The sequence below is a fragment of the Microcaecilia unicolor genome, chromosome 1 (assembly GCF_901765095.1).
Source record: "Microcaecilia unicolor chromosome 1, aMicUni1.1, whole genome shotgun sequence".
NCBI classification, from domain to species: domain Eukaryota; kingdom Metazoa; phylum Chordata; class Amphibia; order Gymnophiona; family Siphonopidae; genus Microcaecilia; species Microcaecilia unicolor.
The window spans coordinates 173,641,395-173,661,343 of NC_044031.1; the positions used below are offsets into that span (position 1 = coordinate 173,641,395).

Below are 19,949 nucleotides of genomic sequence, written 5' to 3' on the forward strand. Positions count from 1 at the left end.
CCTACACGCAGGCAACGGTTGATGATGAAACAGATGATGAAATGAGCAGTGAGGCATATGCTGACGAAATTCAACAACCTCCTGTCACTTTTGCAAGAGCGCTGGAGAGTCTCAACACCGTGCGGGCCTATCTGGAGGCCACTGGATGTCAGTGCTATGACAGTTTTTAACGTCTGGCAGACGTAGTCTCTGGAACTCACAGACCCAATAGTGTAGTTAACAGAGACTGTATATTGTACGTATAATAAACAGTACTATACATATGTTTATCAGATGTCAAGCTTCTTTGGGTCACAACGGTTAAGTGCATGCTCCGGTTAACTGCATGTATTTCTTTGGTCCCAGACCCTTGCACTTAAGCGGATTGCATTGTATTTATTGAAGGCTTTCTGCACAAGGTATGTGCAATATGCAGCTTGAAATTGTTTCTTAAATGACTGAATTCAAATGGTTCATTTTATGTCATTTTATACTTGTTTTTAGTTATCTTTTACTGTTAATTTTTATTCAGCTATCCCTATGGTTAGTTTGATTTATTTAGTAAGATCGATTTTATATTTTATTTTAATTACTGGCTGACAGTATTTTATATATATGCCATTTTGTATAAGAATTCATCTGAATAGGTCATTCGCACATTGATTATATTTATGTTAACAATATATGTTGGTGATATTTATATTATGAATGTTTTTTGCCGTGACCCCTGACATAGGCAGTTTCACTGAAACAAGGACCATGTTGGGTCTGTTTAATAAAGCACTGGTTTGATGCCCCCTATTCGTGAAGGCTCCTTGTGCTTTTTTGCTCACTTATACTGCCACCTACAAACTGCCCAGTTTGCCTAATGCAGTGGTTCCCAAACCTGGTCCTGGAGGCACCCCAGCCAGTAAGGTTTTCAGAATACCCACAATGAATATTTATGAGAGATTTGCATGCACTGCCTCCACTGTATGCAAAGCTATCTCATGAATATTCATTTTGGGTATCCTGAAAACCTGACTGGCTAAGGTGCCTCTAGGCACAGCAAACAGGAAAAACCTCTACTTAGACATTGAGCTGATGCCTTCAGGTAACGCTGTGTGTTTGGATTCTCTTCTGAACGGAGGTCTTTGGGCAATTTTATTTGTTCAGGACTTTCTTGAACATTAATGTGACCCCTGAGGCAGGCGCTCGATTGCACACGAACTGTGTCAGGTCCTTTTGTCCAAGCAGTGAATAAAGCATCCTTTAAGCACTATTTCCTGTGCTGGAGTGTCTGTTGGCCAGCCTCTACTTTTGTTTGTTAGGGTGCCTCCAGTACCAGGTTTGGGAACCACTGGCCTAATGGTTAAGCTGGCTTCGAAGCTCCTTAAGACATTGATGTTGTTACAATTTCTTGGTTTTACTGATTTACTTCACTTTGGATAGCCATGGCAACCATCAACCCTTTCATAACAAGGGCTCACACTCAAAAACACAAATTATTCATAAAATACAATGCACTTCTTGTTTTTATTATACTCCATAAAATATACAGGAATCTTGATGTACTGAAAGAGTGCAAGTAAATACGGTATTCAAGCAGTCACTATTTCTATATACATGCGGATATTAATTCTTCAAAAACCCCACAAAATTATCAAATAGATCAAAATACTGTCTTGTATTTCATACTTTATATTCAGAAAACCAGCTGATAATTTATTAAGGTTTCCAGTTTTATAATACAAAATGGATAAAAGAAATTAGAACTGATTTATAGCAATTTGCTTGTATTTTACCTGGATATGCAAGAATACCTTGCATGTAAACTAAGCAATTTCATCTGTAAAAAGTTTTTCATAACGCTAAACCAAATAAAGTAGTCATGTTTAACAGACAAACCTCAGCTTATGCTGTTAATTGAGATAGCTTTTTTAATTCGGTAGACAACATTTTTACAGTAACTGTTATAAATAAAAAAAAAAAAGGGTGAAATCGTCACTATATAACAAGGACCTGCATAACAAATTATGAAAATCTCTCCTGAGAAAGATCTAGGTGTATCTTTTGAAAACAGAGAAAATCTCTTATATTCATCATCTTTCTTCTAGGAATCCAGGATTAAATATACAATATGGCGCCACAGAAGTATACTAAGTTGTGTGAAGAAGAGGGTACGTGACTGACAAGCCATTTCTTTGGAGCACAGGCCTACCATGTCTATTGGGCACTGGGAAACTTTTTTGAATTTTTTGTGACTTCAATTTCGGTAAATCACAACACATACTTTAAAAATAATTCAATTTAAAACCCCAAAGTTAAAACTCTAAAACTGTGCAACAAATACTGTTCCCCCTTCTTTACTGTACTGTACACGTATCACCCTGACTGCACCTTATTAGCTGGTTTTAATTTAAGGTTTAGCATTACAAAAGTACTATAGAAACAAATAGACAAATTCATCCGTTTTCCTTCCTGGTACATTTAGGAGAATCTTGGAAGGCAATTTTATAAACAAATCAACATTAAACACCACACTGAAGTGCAATTCTCAGAAGTAATGAAGGTTTGTTAAGACAAATACTTCTCTCTCTTCTGATTCCAGTTTTCACACAAAAGGTATTTAATTTAAAACAAAAAAATATTTAAATTATTTGGTCCTTTGGCAATTTGCTCTGCACTCAGAGGCTACCTACTATACCAAAGTTTTATTGCCTTCAAAATGTTTTATCTAAAATATTTTACGTTACATTTTCTTACCTGTACAATAGTGTTTACTCATCCAAGATACAATCCACCACAAGCTGACATCATCCCTGGCACCACAAATAAAATGATTATGACATTCTTTCATCTTTCTTACAATTTCTAAATATATTTGTGGGCCTGTTCATCAAGGGTTTTGTAACAGGTAGAAAAATGAAAGGAACCTGAGGTAAACAGGGCTTATAGTCAGGAGCCTAGAGTAGTACTCAGTTTGTTGACGTGCACATTGAAAATGTTCCTAAAATGAGCACTTTTTCATAAGGACATACAAACAAAATTGCTTTTCTCAGGTCTGTTCTGCGTTAGTGAACATTTCTGTTTGTAACTTCCAACAACTGGGGCTCATGGAGGAAGTTTCAATAAGTCTCAGAATCTGAATCATTGAGATCATCTTCTTCTGTATAAGGATATCCATCTTCCCTGCCAATATTATTGAAGTTGCAGTAAGAACTATGTTCACTCCTCATGATTGGCAGAGAGTCAAATGTGACAGTTTTTGAGGTGTTGGTATAATGATTTATGGCATTCAGTGTCAGTGAAGGTAGCGTGTTGCTTGATGAAATGGGTGCCATTGTGGCCAAAATCAGAGCTAGACAATCTGCAACATCCTTGTTGGGAGCACAAGCCAAAGCAGGTGTGTAACCTGAAAATTCAAATGAGAAAAATTAAAACCTTTATTTAACCATTACAGACTACATGTACAGCTAGAATTACAATCTGCTACTGTTTTATTAGTAACTAGGTCTGACTGCATAAAATGGGACCTGTAGTAAAACAACATGCATTAATGGTACAAGTTTTAAAATAACTAGTTTTCCTGACATATCCATTAATTTATCTGAACACGCTTTTTCCTACTTATTCTATAATGTAAGGCTGCCTTCTTTACTCTTCCTTATAGGCATTATTCATTGGTCTCTGTTTCTCTCTCTTTTGCCCAGATCTCATATATATTACTGCAACAACCTTTTGCATTTCCTGAGCAAATGCTGGTTTCTGATCAGATAATGGGTACAGTAAAATCTGATCATTAATTTAAATTTATAGTAAGGTTTCTTTTATAAAAGAAATAAGCTATCAGTAAAATCTACATTTTAATAAAAAAAAGTTTTGCACAATGATAAGATAATCTATTACACTTTAAATAATAATATTACAAGTCTAAATCTATGAGTTTCTGAACTAATGGTTGCTTCCCATATTAAGAAACAGAAGAATATAATTATCTAATTTTTGAGGGTAATATTTGTATAAATAGTGTATTCAGTATGATCTTGATGGGGGGGGGGGGGGGGGACCTTTACTGAAAAACAATGGTGCTGGTAGAGGCGACAGGTACAGTAACAATGCCAGGCTTAAGGGTGGGTTGTTAGAATCGCATAACCGGCAACAGCACAGTGACACCCCCTCACCCCCAGTCTTCCAGTCACCCTCCTGGCTATGTCCTGGCAGCAGAGTGCTTCTTGCTACCTTCGCTTCATGCCCAGGTATGGAGGGGAAGAGTACTGGAATCATCATTGGAGGGCGGAAGGGGAGGAAGGTGATGTGCACGATCTTCCTCCACTCTCCCTTCACAACCCAAAAGTTCCCATTAGCAGGCTCTTCTGAGTACTTCTGCGCCGAGTCCTTGGATCAGGTAGAGCTATGCGAGTCTCTTTTGACCTGGGTGAGTGTTTGAGTGTTTTAATGTAGAGCTGTGAATGAGTCATATCGGATAACAGGACTGGACTCGCCCTGCCTCCCTTTCTCTCCCTTCCCCCTCTGGGTCCTTACCTCTGGGCAGGAGGGTGGCTGGAAGACAGGGGGGGGGGGGTGTCAATGTGCCGTTGCCGGTTACACGATTTTAACAACTCACCCTTAAGCCTGGCATTGTTACTGTAGTCGTTGCCTCTACCAGCACCAGTACATTCTGATTATGGTGTCATATTTGTGAAGGGTTTCTCAGATTTTAGCTTTCGGTACTGGTTACATCAGGACTTAGTAAGCTCACAACACAAAATTTGCTGCTTAGATAGCTCAGGGGGATTGCCTCCCTCCCTTCCCTCCCGCTCCTTAGACAGCTCGAGGTACTTGTATCATTGCTGCCTCTAGCTTTCTTTTTTTGTTGTTGTGTGTGTGTATGTGTGTGTGTGTGTGGGGGCGGGGGGGGGGGGGTGAAATATTTTATTAAGGTTTTAGAAATAAGTACAAAAAGATTAACATAAAATTTGCTCCATAGATGTAAATTGGTGTGGAACTTGGGAACTGAAGGTGAAGCTGGGGGTACAGGTTGGATATCCCCAAACAAAAAAGCATTTTGATGCCCCTGGGAGGAGACAGAAAAGGTGCTAGATGTGGGAGGGGGGGAAGAGGGGGTTGGAGGAGAAAAGAGATGCTGGATGGATAGGGGGCACTCACTAATAAGCAGCAGAGGAGCACCAGAAACCCTAGCACTGGCCCTGCACTGCCCTGTGTCAGCCTTCTACTCAACCAATTCTAACTCAGTTAGTTACTTTAGGGCCGATAGAGAGAGCACTCAGTTTATTTATAAATCATCTATGCTGAGCTATGTAAAAGACTTGCTAAAATCTAAGTACATCATATCTAGCGCTCTAGTCTTCTGTCTGGATCAGGGGCATAGCCAGACATCAGCGGGAGGGGGGTCCAGAGCTCGAGGTGAGGGGGCACATTTTAGCCCCCCCTGGCACCGCCGACCCCCCTGCCACTTTTGACCCCCCCCCCGGCGCCGCTGCCACCACCACTTTTTTGACCCTCCCCCTGGCGCCCCTCCCCTTTCGACCTCCCTTCCTGCTGCTGCCATCAGGTACCTGTGCTGGCGGGAGTCCCCAACCCCCGCCAGCCAAAGTCCTCTTCAGCGCCGGTCTCTGGGCCGGTGCATTGCTGCTGCAGTTGATGTGGAAGATTCTGTTTCTGTGTGAGTGGTCCTGACGTCCTTCATGTTCCTACGTGCAAGACGTCAGGACGACTCACACAGAAACAAATTGGCTACTTTTTCTTCCATTTGCATTTTTGCTTTCCTGTATACTTTACCAGCTTCTCTTAGCTCTTCCAGATATTGTTGCTTGTTTTCCTCTTTCTGTAATCTCTTGTAGGTTATAAAGGCTAACCTCCTCCTTTTTTCCTTACCTTTTCAGTTACTACTTCTGAGAACAAAAGCAGCCTTATTTTCCTCTCTCTTATGTTCTCTCCTTACAAGAAGGTTTGTGGCCCTTTAAAATGGCTCTTTTCAATTTTACCCACTGTTTTTCTATTTCTTCCAGATGTTCCCATCCAGCTAATGATTCCTAGAGGTACTGTATGCCCCTATCTCAACAAAGTTGAGGAGGAGTGGCCTAGTGGTTAGGGTGGTGGACTTTGGTCCTGGGGAACTGAGGAACTGAGTTCGATTCCCGGCACAGGCAGCTCCTTGTGACTCTGGGCAAGTCACTTAACCCTCCATTGCCTGCTGCATTGAGCCTGCCATGAGTGGGAAAGCGTGGGGTACAAATGTAAGAAAAAAAAAAGTTTGTTTTTTTTTAATCTAGAATCTTCACTTTTGAATACGTTTAGTGTAGTTTGTTTATATTTGATATACCGTCCTCGCTGGTGCACAGATCAGAGTGCTTTACATAGCACAACAAAATCAGAAGCATAAAAAGTAAAGGAACTATAATTTAAATAGGACAGCATTACAAACATACAAAGGGTAAAAACAAGGCTGGGGAGATAAAAGCAGGAAAACATCTCTCAGCAGGTCCTGATGCTTCATCTCTAAACACTAGATAAAACAGATGAGCCTAAAGGTTCAATTTAAATTGTAAGTACAAGGGTAGGTTTATTCCAATATGAAGGAGCCACAAAAAAGAATGTAGAATGCCTTGTATTTGCCAAGTGAGCAAGACCTGGAGAAGGCAGTACTAAACAATGGTCATTAACTGAGCAGTAAGTTGGCAGTTTCGAAAATTCAGGTCATACATATTTGCAACTATTTCATAAAAGAATCAGGGAATACTAAAAATGTCAGCTGATGCACAAAAGACAGAGCCATTTTATAAACATGCATGCACAAATAATGAGTGATTTAGCATGGGGGTCATATACAGCTATCTACATCTATCTACAAGTATATGTTGTTAATTTTTCTTTTTAACTGTGAGGACTATTGTCTAGAATGAGGAAGAGGCTTTATTTTTGATCCATATATTACAGATCCTTCACCTGTGAGCCTATTCCCACGTGTGTGATGTTATCCTGTCTAAAACTTATTTTTGTAGGTTACTTCTCTGAGATGAAAAACATCAGTTCAGCAGCTTACTAGAATTCGCGTAAGATATGGTCTACTGCACTATAATGCCCACTTTTCAAGCTTTGGAAGGGAAAGTTTATTAACCTGTACAGCCCTATCTAGAGTCAGACCACATGACAGAGACAAGACCTTTAGAACCACTCAGTGGTTGGGATTGTTCTCCCCTGGCTTGGACTTCAGGAACCAATTTTATTAAAATGGGAAAGTTCATTTAGGAGAATAGGAGGTTCTTTGTGAGGCAGTGACATACAACTTCAAGGAGCTATAGTAAAGTCAGCAAATCTTTGTTAAGCCTTCTAAAAGTGCCAAAATACCTAATAAAGGTGATTTGAGATGTGTATGATGGAGAGATCTGAGACAAAGTGCCTACAGAAGGACTTCAGAAGGAATAATATATCTAGATGAAATTATTTGAGGAGAGCTGTGGAATTACATAGAACTACCTTGCCTAGGAAATAAAATGCTTTTTTGGCTTGTTAAGAGAGCTCTGAATGAATCTACTTGATGCTGACTGAATTTTCATGCCCCATATCTACGTGTGTTCTGAAGAAAACCCTCACACCCATGACTGTTAAGCAAAGTACACTGAGGTTGTGAATAGTTTCATATAGCCAGGCATCACATTTTCTAAGTGTGTGCACTGCTTCAAAAGCAAGTGACCTTTATAGAAAAACAATGTGCAAAACTTGCATCTCTCTCTCTCTGCCTTAATAGAACAAATAAACATTCCCTTTTCATTGTATTTTGTAGCTTTACTATACTAATACTCTATCCACCAATGTGGCTGAAATCCCATTAATATAAAGGACTAAAGACATTGAATGGTAATGATTTTTCTTATTCACTATTGAGGTCCATTTACACCACCTCAACAATTGTGTTTTTCCCCTTTATGATACCTTTCCAGAATGATTTAGTTAAATATATTGCTTCAAAAGTAGCTATTTAGTTATTTCAAGACAAAATTGTGCATGACTAAAACTGATTATGCAGTTAACTAAACCTCTACTGCCCTCTGCTTTGACAGTCTATATCCACATCCCAGCAGATCTGTTATCATCAGTTTACGTTTTGTTAATAGTACAATGCTTTAAATATATTTCAGATTAATCTGTTCTGTGGAAAGTCTTTGTTTATGCACAATATGATTTTATGCTAGGTCATTCATGAATCACATAGCATTTTACCAGCTCAAAGAACCAGCACAAAATCACACAAAAATATTATACTTTGTTTACAGCAAATAGAAGTAAAAGAAATGCACATGAATTGAACCACAGTGAATCTGATCTTACTCTCCATGAGCTGATAGATCCTTCAATAATCTGTCAAAGTATAAAAAACAGCTAGAAAAGGGGAGGGGGAAGAAATTTTAGATGTAGCCCATGAGATTTGAACTTTGGCTTTCCTGATTCTTAGCCTGCTTCTCTAACCATTAGGCTACTCTTCAACCAGCTACCATTTTTCATTACCACAATAGAACAAACATTACATTATCTAGAACATATGAACATAACATAAGCGTACCAATACTGGGTTAGACCATCTAACCCAGTATCTTGTTTTCCAAACAGTGGCCAAGCCAGGTCACAAGTACCTGGCAGAAACCTTAATCGTGGCAACACTACATACTACAAATCCCAGGGCAAGCAGTTGCCTCCCATGTCTGTCTCAATAGCAAACTATGGACTTTTCCTCCAGGAATTTGTCCAAACTGCTGTTACCACCTCCTCCGGCAAAGAGTTCCAGAGCTTAATTATTCATTGAGTGAAAAAAAATTTCCTCCTGTTTTAAAAGTATTTCCATGTAACTTCCTCGAGTGTCCCCTAGTCTTTATACTTTAGGAACGAGTAAAAAAATTGATTTACTTCTACTTATTCTACACCACTCAGGATTTTGTAGACCTCAATCATATCGCCCCTCATCAGTCTTTCTTCCAATCTGAAGAGCCTTAACCTCTTCAGCCTTTCCTCATATCAGAGGAGTTCCATCCCCTTTATCATTTAGTCACTCTTCTTTGAACCTTTTATAATTCCGCTATATCTTTTTTCAGATATGGCGACCAGAACTGAACACAATATTCAAGGTGTGGATGCACCATGGAGCGATACAAAGGCATTATACTATTTTCAGTCTTATTCACCATCCCTTTCCTAATAATTCCTAGCATCCTGTTTGCTTTTTTGGCCGCCACCACACACTGAACAGAAGATTTCAGCGTATTATCTACACCACCCAGATCTTTTTCTTGAGCACTGACCCCCCCAAGGTGGGCCCTCGCATCAGGTAACTGTGATTCGGATTATTTTTTCCAATGTGCATCACCTTGCATTTGTCCACATTAAATTTCATCAGCCATTTGCGCACCCAGTCTTCCAATTTCCTAAGGTCTTCCTGCAATATTTCACAGTCCGCACGTGTTTTAACAACCTTGAATAGTTTTGAATCATCTGCAAATTTGATCACCTCACTCGTTGTTCCAATTTCCATATCATTTATAAATATGTTAAATAGTACTGATCCCAGTACAGATTCCTGCGGCACTCCACTGTTCACCCTCTTCCACTGAGAGAAATGACCATTTAACCCTACCCTCTGTTTTCTGTCCAATAAGCAATTCCTAATCCACACCAGAACCTTGCCTCCTATCCCATGACTCATCTGCCAACGGGATACCTAGTCTCCCAGTCTTTTAAGGTCCTCTCACAATTTTTTTTTTTACAGTTCTCTTGTGATTTAACAACCTTGATCAGAGATGCTAACTCCATGTTTTCCTGCCCAATTGGGTGGGGTTTTAAAGTCAGTCACGGAAAATTCCTGGCGGACGCAGGATTTTGGGCTACCTTTAGTGTGTGTGTGGTTTATTTGGGTGGCTGTTTCTGGTTCCAGCTACTGAGCTCTTTCCATTTCAAGCCTCTTTCTGGGGCTCCAATAGCTTCTCTCATTCATGCCTACATCATCAGATTTGTCATCATGGGCCGGGCCAGGAGGAGAGAGGAGTATATTTTATTACAGCCACAACCAGAGTAAATTTGTCCTTACAATTTGTCAAGTCAATTCAGCACTAGGACACTTTCATTATCCTGACCTGATACTGTATCAGGACTATCAGCAACAATGTTAGAAACATTTATTTTGATGAACTAAGACAGGAACTAGCTGATGAATTTAATAAAGTAAATTAGTCTTTTCTGGGTCCCCTTTTTCGCTTACAAAATAAAGACGATCACTCTGAGGAACTATTTAGCAAGAACAGTTTTTAAAACAAAACCATTCTTATATTCCTTGTGTCCTATTCCAGCCAACAGGACCACAGTCTTTGGTGCAGAATCAGCAGAAAGAACTTTACTCCTAGAATCAAGGTTGCGACAGTAAACCAGCTGGCAAGAGCGTAAAGGAAGCTACTAAAAATGTAACTTGAAAAATATTTCAGTTTTGTCCTTTTACATTCTCAGAGTACTATTTTTAAAGGGAAATGCTGGAGCTAGAAAGAGAAGACATATACTTGGGTAAAAGAAGACAATGAACTTCATATTTTGGCAGCAAAATACTGAATATTTACAAATAAGTTATAATATGGACAAACATGGGCTAGGGCTTATTTATGTTGGAACTTAAAATGGGCTTTTAATATATGAGAAAAAGATGAGAAAAAACCCACAGGGATCTTTTGAAACTAAAACAAAACGGTATCCTTTAAGATGAAGAGTAACAGATTTCACCATATTCATAGGCTATAAATATTTTACTTGATGTCAACAAATATGGTTATGGGTACAACACTAAATAATCTAAATTCTGAAGTATATTAGGTGTTCAATGTAGGTTTTAACACACATTATAAGCTTAATACATAGAAAATAGTGTTAATTTGTTAAATCCCAGTACTAACAGCTGGAATGCGTATTAATGCATTTTACCAGCAAGGCATGTTGTTAGCAAAAAAATATAGCTATATCTCTACAGGTGTAGTTAACTGCTTGCATGGTAAAGCAAAGATACTTACCTGTAGCAGGTATTGTCCGAGGACAGCAGGCTTCATATTCTCACATGTGGGTATACGCCGATCCGCATTGTCTGGGCCGGCATTTATGCCCAAGTAAAAAACCCCCCAGAGCTTTGTGAAGCTCGAGCCGCAATCCACTGCGCATGGGCGAGTGCCTTCCTGCCTGCTGCAAGAACACGGCTACCTCAGTTTAATTTTAAAGCAAAATAAGGAAAATAACCAAGGGGATGTGGGTGGGATTGTGAGAACATGAAGCCTGCTACAGCTAAGTACCTTCACTTTCTCCGAGGACAAGCAGGCTCTCATATTCTCACATGTGGGAAATCCCTAGCATCCAGGCTCACCCAAAACAACAAACAGTGGTCAATTGGGCCTCGCAACGGCGAGGACATAACACTGATTAACCTGAAACTATACACAATTGAAAAAGTGCAGTTTGGAACAGAATAAAATGGGCCTAGTAGGGTGGAGCTGGATTCTAGACCCCAAACAGATTCTGCAATACTGACTGCCCAAACTGACTGTAGCATCGGGTATCCTGCTCAAGGCAGTAGTGAGATGTGAATGTGTGGACTAAAACCACGTTGCAGCCTTGCAAATTTCCTCAATGGAGGCTGACCTCGAGTAGGCTACTGACACAGCCATGGCTCTGACATTATGAGCCGTGACATGACCTTATAAGGCCAGTCCTGCCTGGGCATAATGAAGGAAATGCAATCTGCCAACCAATTAGAAATGGTGCATTTCCCGATGGCGACCCCCATCCTGTTGGGATCAAAAGAAACAAAAAGCTGGGCACACTGTCTGTGGGGTGTTGTCTGCTCCATGTAAAAGGCCAATGCTCTCTTGCAGTCTAAGGTGTGTAAGTTGCTTTCGCCACAATGAGCATGAGGTCGGGGAAAGAATGTTGGCAAGACAATCAATTGGTTCAGATGGAACTCCAACACCATCTTCAGCAGTAACTTAGGGTGCGTGCAGAGTACTATTCTGTTGTGATGAAACTTAGTATAACATGCATCCACTACTAAGGCCTGAAGCTCACTGACACTATGAGCTGAATTAACAGCTACCAAGAAAACGACCTTTCAGGTCAAGTACTTCAGATGGCAGGAATTCAGTAGCTCAAAAGGAGCATTCATCAGCTGGGTAAGAACGACGTTGAGATCCCATGACACTGGTGGAGGTTTCACAGGTTTGACAAAAGCAAATCTCTCATGAAGCGAACAACTAAAGGCTGTCCAGAGATAGGCTTACCTTCTACACATTGATGATAAGAACTAATTGCACTAAGGTGAACCCTTACGGAGTTGGTCTTGAGACCTGACTCTGACAAGTGTAGAATGTACTCAAGCAGGGTCAGTGTAGGACAAGTAAGAGGATCTAGGGCCTTGCTGTCGCACTAGATGGTAAACCTCCTCCATTTAAAAGAATAACAACTCTAAGTGGAATCGTTCCTGGAAGCCAGCAAGACACGGGAGACACCCTCCGAAAGATCCAAGGAAGCGAATTCTAGGCTCTCAACATCCAAGCTGTGAGAGCTAGAGACTGGAGGTTGGGATGTAGGTGCGACCCCTCATTCTGAGTGATGAGGTTTATAAAACACTCCAATCTCCACAGTTCTTTGGAAGACAATTCCAGAAGAAGAGGGAATCAAATCTGTCTCAGCCAGTATGGCGCGATCAGAATCATGGTTCTTCAGTCCTGCTTGAGTTTCAACTAAGTTTTTCCTACTAGAGGTATCGGAGGATAAGCATACAGGAGACCTGTCCCCAAACTGAGGAGGAAGGCATCCGAGACTAGTCTGTCGTGGGCCTGAAGTCTGGAACAGAACTGAGGGACCTTGTGGTTGATCTGAGTGGCAAAAGATCCACCAAGGGGGTGCCCCATGCTCGGAAGACCTTACGGGCCATGCCCATGTGGAGAGACCACTCGTGCGGTTGCATTATCCTGCTCAGTCTGTCAGCCAGGGTATTTGCACCTACCATATAAGTGGCTCGAAGGAACATGCCATGCAGTTGAGCCCAATGCCACATTCAGACAGCTTCCTGACACAGAGGCGTGATCCGATGCCCCCTGCTTGCTTATTTAATACATTGCAACCTGATTGTCTGTTTGAACGAGAATAATTTGATGGGACATCTGATCTCTGAAAGCCTTTAGACTGTTCCAGACCACTCGAAGCTCCAGGAGGTTGATCTGAACATTTGTTTCCTGGAGGGACCAAGTTCCCTGAGTGTGAAGCCCATCAACATCAGCTCCCCATCCCAGGAGAGATGCATCCACCGTCAGCACTTTTTCTGCCTGAGGAATTTGGAATGGAAGTCCCAGAGTTAAATTAGATCAAATTGTCCACCACTGAAGAGAGCGAACAAACTCTGGGGACACTTGGGTGACATCTTCCAGGTTTCCCGTGGCTTCATACCACTGAGAAACCAGGGTCCATTGAGCTGATCTCATGTGAAGAGGTGTCATTGGTGTAATGTACACTGTGGAGGCCATGTAGCCCAGCAATCTCAACATCTGCTGTGACTTGCTGAGAGGTTCGAGCCTTGGACACCAGCAAGACTAGATTGTCTGTTCTGGCCTCCAGGAGATAGGTTCAAACCTTCTGTGTGTTGAGCAGGGCTCCTATGAATTGTAATTTCTGGCAAGGGTACAGAGGGCATAGCCAATAATTTTCCTGAATCATTGGGAGAAGGGTGCCCAGGGAAACTATCCTGAACTTTTCTCAGACTAGAAATTTGTTCAGGGCCCTTAGATCTAGGATCGTACGTATCCCCCCTGTCTTCTTTTGCACAAGGAAGTACCTGGAATAGAATCCCTGCCCTTCTTCCCCTGGTGGAATGGGTTTGACCGCATTGGCCTTCAGAAGGGCTGAGAGTTCCTCTGCAAGTACCTGCCTGTGCTGAGAGCTGAATAAATGAGCTCTTGGAGGGCAATTTGGAGGTTTGGAATGCCAATTGAGGGTGTATACGAGACAGACTATTTGAAGAACCCCACTGGTTAGAGGTTATGTGAGGCCACCTTTGATGAAAAAATTTTAACCTCCCCCAAACTGGCAAGTCGTCCATGATGGACACTTGTACAGTGGCTATGCTCTGCTGGAGCCAGTCAAAAACTCGTCTCTTGTTTTGACTGGGGAACAGCAGGGGCCTTAGGCGAACGCTGTTGATGAGAACGAAGGTGTCCGGCGGGAGAGAGAACATAGTAACATAGTAGATGACGGCAGAAAAAGACCTGCAAGTTTCATCCAGTCTGCCCAACAAAATAAACTCATATGTGTATACCTTACCTTGATTTGTACCTGTCTTTTTCAGGGCACAGACCGTATAAGTCTGCCCAGCAGGATTCCCCGCCTCCCAACCACCAGTGCCGCCTCCCATCACCGGTTCTGGCACAGACCGAATAAGTCTGCCCTCCACTATCCTCGCCTCCCAACCACCAACCCCTCTTCCCCCCACCTGCTCTGCCACCCAATTTCGGCTAAGCTTCTGAGGATCCATTCCTTCTGCACAGGATTCCTTCATGTATATCCCACGCATGTTTGAATTCCGTTACCGTTTTCATCACCACCACCTCCCGCGGGAGGGCACTCCAAGCATCCACCACCCTCTCTGTGAAAAAATACTTCCTGACATCTTTCCTGAGTCTGCCCCCCTTCAATCTCATTTCATGTCCTCTCGTTCTACCGCCTTCCCATCTCTGGAAAAGATTTGTTTGCGGATTAATACCTTTCAAATATTTGAACATCTGTATCATATCACCTCTGTTCCTCCTTTCCTCCAGGGTATACATGTTCAGGTCAGCAAGTCTCTCTTCATATGTCTTGGAACGCAAATCCCATACCATTCTCGTAGCTTTTCTTTGCACCGCTTCCATTTTTTTAACATCCTTCGCAAGGTACGGCCTCCAAAACTGAACACAATACTCCAGGTGGGGCCTCACCAACGACTTGTACAGGAGCATCAACACTTCCTTTCTTCTGCTGATCACACCTCTCTCTATACAGCCTAGCAACTTTCTCGCTGGCCACCGCCTTGTCACACTGTTTTGTCGCCTTCAGATCCTCGGATACTATCACCCCAAGATCCCTCTCCCCCTCAGTACCTATCAGACTCTCACTGCCTAACACATAAGTCTCTCATGGGTTTCTACTCCCTAAGTGCATCACATTGCATTTCTTCACATTAAATTTTAATTGCCAAACCTTAGACCATTCTTCTAGCTTCCTCAGATCCTTTTTCATGCTTTCCACTCCCTCCCGAGTGTCCACTCTGTTGCAAATCTTAGTATCATCCGCAAATAGGCAAACTTTACCTTCTAACCCTTCGGCAATGTCACTCACAAATATATTGAACAGAATCGGCCCCAGCACCGATCCCTGAGGCACTCTACTACTCACCTTTCCCTCCTCCGAACTCCATGTACCACCACCCTCTGTCGTCTGTCCGTCAACCAGTTCCTAATCCAGTTCACCATTTTGGGACCTATCTTCAGCCCATCGAGTTTATTTAAGAGCCTCCTGTGGGGAACCGTGTCAAAAGCTTTGCTAAAACCTAAGTAGATTACGTCTATAGCATGTCGATGATTCAATTCTCCAGTTACTCAATCAAAGAATTCAATGAGATTCAATGAGATGGTTTCTTGATCTGGTCAGCGACCTCCTCAACCTTCTCTCCAAAAAGATTATCTCCCTGGCAAGGGGCATCTTCCAACCTCTGATGAACAGAATGTTCCAAGTCAGTAACACGCAGCCATGAGAGTCTGTGCACTACTATATTCTAAGCAGATTTCCTGGATGCCACATCCAAGTGTCGTAAGTGCCCCCAGCCAAGAATTTTTGACACGCCTTCTGCTGCTTGACCACCTGGCGAAAAGGCTTGGCCTGCTCTGGAGGGAGTGTATCAACCAAGTCAAACAGCTATCTCACCGAGTTCCACAAATAAACGCTCAAGAGCTGGTATTATTGAATGCAGACGCTCAAGAGCTGGTATTATTGAATGCAGGAGATGAGCATAGAGGCCTGGTACATCCTTCTCCCAAAAGAATCCAGGGTTCTAGCTTCTCTGCCTGGGGGAGCCGAGGCATAGTCCCTAGAACTCCTGGCTCTTAAGAGCGGATTCCACTACCATGGAGTCGTGAAGCAACTGAGGCCACACAAACCCAGGCTCTCTGTGGATCCGGTACTGGGTGTTGATCTTCTTGGGGACAACAGGAACCGACAGAGGGGACATCCAGTTCCTGAGGACTGCCTTGAGTACCTTGTGGAGAGGAGCCATCACAGCCTCCTTAGGAGGGGAGGTATAGTCCAGGACCTTGAGCATTTTGGCCCTGGACTCATCCTCCACTTCTACAAGGAATGGAACAGCATCAGCCACTTACCTCACAAAAGATGGAAGAGGATCTCGGGTGGAGACTGTCTCCTCACAGGTGGTGGGGAGGGATCCCATAAGACTGATCGGAGAAAAAGTATCTGGGATCCTCCTCTGATTCCCATGAGCGCTCCTCCTCGGTGTCAGATAAAATGTCTCTACGAGATGACAAAGACTGAGCCTGCCTCGATGCTGAGGAACCATGTCCTTGAGAGTGGCATCGAGAGACTGAGTCCTGCTTCGACTCTGGTGAAGCTTCCTCCACTGACATCGGAGGGGTGCCAGCCTGGGTGATAGCTGACACTGGTGCCACAAGTGGCAATGGCGTTGGAGGCCGCACTATAGACTGAGGGCCAGGTGGGGCCGCAGCGGGAGGTATGGAAGGCGCAAGCACCCCCGATACCACAGAACATCGCTGCATGGGGCCATCCAGGAGCTCAGGGAGCAAGCCCGGATGCGCTCATTGAGGGCCAACATTGGGAAAAGCTGGGGAGTCAGCTGAGGCACAGGTTGCAGAACCGCTGGGGCTGATAAAGGAGCAGGATCTCGGCTGACTGGAGACAACTGCATCAGCACCTCCTGGATGGAGGGAGAGCGGTCCTCCCGGCGCTGACACTTCGAGTGCCGTGTTCCTTGGTGCCCAGGAGCTCCCAGCACAGTGTATTGAGGGTGACTGGTGATGGTGCTTCTTAGCCTTCACCAGAAGCACATCACCCATGCTCCACGATGCCAACGAGGACAATGTCAAACCCTCATGTCACCTCGGGGTCGGGCCCGATGATGGAAGGTCTCGGTGGGCCTGCACAGCAGGAGTCCTCGACACAGGTAGAGATCCATGTGTCCTGAGGTCTCAAAGCAGTCATGCTTACCGATACTCCCAATGGCGCTGCCTCAGACCTCGATGCCGAGGAACCAGACCTGGCTCCAAAAATCTTTTTGCGTTGAGCCTCTCAGGAAACCTGGGTTCTCTTCGTCATATGAAGGCAGAGAACACAGTTAGCAGGGCTATGGTTGGGCCCCAGACACTGCAGATACCAAGAATGGGCATCTTTTCCAGAGATAGTCCAGCTGCATAGGGTGCAATGCTTGAAGCCACTGGGACATGGACAGGAAGACCTTGCCGGGCAAATCAAACGGCTCAAGGGTGCCTGAAAAAGGGGTAAAGGCACAAAAAAGGACTTTTTTTTTTAAGAAACAAAGAGTAAGAAAAAAAGGCCAAAGGCACTCAAAAGCTCAAAAAAACGGACAAATGAAGAGAAACTGAAAAAGAAAAGCTTCTCTTTATTCGGAGAAAAAGAAACTGAAGGAACTGCATTCTTATGGTGGGTGGGAAGGTACTTGCAGTGCAGTGAAGCGCAGCTCGTGCTTCACACAGCTCTGTTTTTTCGTACTTGGGCATAAATGCCAGACCGGACGACGTGGATCAGCGTCTACCCACATGTGAGAATATGAGGCCTGCTTGTCCTCTGAGAATACTGGGTTCTTGATTACTAACATTGTTTTGGGCTCCTTTTACAAAGCCGTGCTAGCAATTAGCGGCACAACAATTCTCAATCAGTTCCTATGGGTGCACAGTAATCATTACCACAGCTTGTAAAAGGAGCCCTGTATTTGTTTTGAGCTAAATATATTTTTTAAATAGTTTCAGGCATCTTTTTAATAAATCTCACTTAGAAGGTAAGAATTTGGTGGGTTTTTATAATTATATGCTAGATTTTACATTTCTGCATGAAAAGTATGTGTCACCTTGTAATATTTGAATCTGCATAATTTTTGGTATAATCAAACTGTAGTAGTTTGTTAGTATAAGAATAGATAGCACTCATAGCTGTGAGTGATAATAGAGGTTTAATTATTTTTTAGACCTCTGTATTACTGTTTAACAAAGAATCGGATGTTGTCTGTTTTCTTGTACTTTACTAAAACAGATTTGAATAAAAATTTGATGCTGAGTAAAAAAATATGTTGTGTTAGAGAAACAAACTGAATATACATTATTTTGTTTACAAGGTTTAATAAAATGAAAATCTAAGGCATCTACACAATAACGTATATTTTCAAAGCACTTTGACTTACAAAAGTTACAGAAGCGTATTTTCAAAGCGTTTGGACTTACAAAGTTCCATAGTAACCTATGGAACTTTGTTAAGTTTAAGTGCTTTGAAAATGAGCCCCATAGTCTACTAATAAGATATTGTACATATTTGGTATTTTTGGTTTGATTTGCTTCAGGCTTTCACTTGCATAAGGCAGCATGGTATGTGGTGGGAAAGACCTTACCCAGAGAAATGTGCACAGATTGTATTTCTGTACAAAGAAAAGATAGCAATAAGAGCAACTGCAAAGAAGCTGAAAGTTGCTCATTCAACTATCATTGTAATAGACAAAATGAAGAACTGAACAGTTTTTCAGTCTCGGGTACGCTCAGGTTGACCATGAGCTACGGATGTATGAATGGACAATGTAATCATAAAGGAGGCTAAATGTTCCCCAAGAGCATCATCAAGTGTTATCATAGTCAGAATTGCAGGTAGTCCACTGAAGAAACAGGCAACAGGACAATATGAAGGAGATTATTCAATGCTGGACTTTATTATTGGCCTGCTCGAAAACTGAAGTTGTCTGCCAAAAAATATTAAAGATCAGCTCACTTTCCAAGCAATGGACAGCTGATCAATGAGAACGAATTAGGTTTTCAAATTAAAGCACTTTCACTCAGTTCTACAGCTTCTGTAAGGAGAGCTTTAAATCTGAGACATACCCAAGGTATGTTATACCCACGGTGAAATATGCACCAAAGGTTATGATTTGGGATGCAGTATCAGGATCTGGTTGAACAGGACTGTGGATTATGCCAAAGAATACTACAATCAAAAGAATTATTTGAATGTTGTCAAGGAGAAGCTGCCAAGCTATGTTAATTCACAACATAACTGATTTCCAGCAGGATGGTGCACTGTGTTATGGAACAAAAGCTGTTAAGGCATGGCTGGCTCGTGAATGATAGAACTGATAGAATCTTGATCGGGCAATAGCCCAGATTTGATTATTATTGAAAATTTGTGGACTGTGATGAAGCAGAAAGAGGCCATATACAATCAACATCTGAAGCAGATGTTATACACAGGATCAAAGCTGTGTGGACTCGGGAGATAACTCAAGAATCCTGCAGAAAAATGTCCAGATCAATGCCAGAAAGTATATAGACAGTTATTAAGAACAAAGGACATCACTATAAATGCTGACACCTAGCAGAAAATGTCTGTAGACAATGACTTTAGATACTAAATACAAATTTGTAGCTTTAAAATCGGATTTGTTTCATGTGTATGTTGTTAAATATCAGTCATAAATAATGAAAATGGTGGTGGCTGCAAACCTTTGGCCATGACTATATATTTATACTGTTGGATAATCCAAAATAGGAAGGGAAAAAGCCTCAAAAAACTCAATAGGCTTAAAGAAATCAGTGTGCAAAAAGATGGTCTAGTTATAATTTCTCATGCAGTGGCCATTTAAAGTTTAAGACTGTGAAAGATGGCCATTGTTGGAACAA

The 19,949-nt window shown here is 42.2% G+C and overlaps 1 protein-coding gene across 1 annotated transcript in view; it reads right to left on the bottom strand.

The window, feature by feature from the left end:
- Positions 1-1,916: 1,916 nt before the first annotated feature.
- ANKRD28 (ankyrin repeat domain 28) overlaps positions 1,917-19,949 on the bottom strand; it is a 435,540-nt gene continuing 417,507 nt past the window's right edge. Inside the window, exon 21 of the mRNA XM_030205533.1 lies at positions 1,917-3,373. Coding sequence (XP_030061393.1) covers positions 3,087-3,373 — 287 coding nt within the window. The 3' untranslated portion in view covers positions 1,917-3,086. The remainder of the gene's footprint in view (positions 3,374-19,949) is intronic.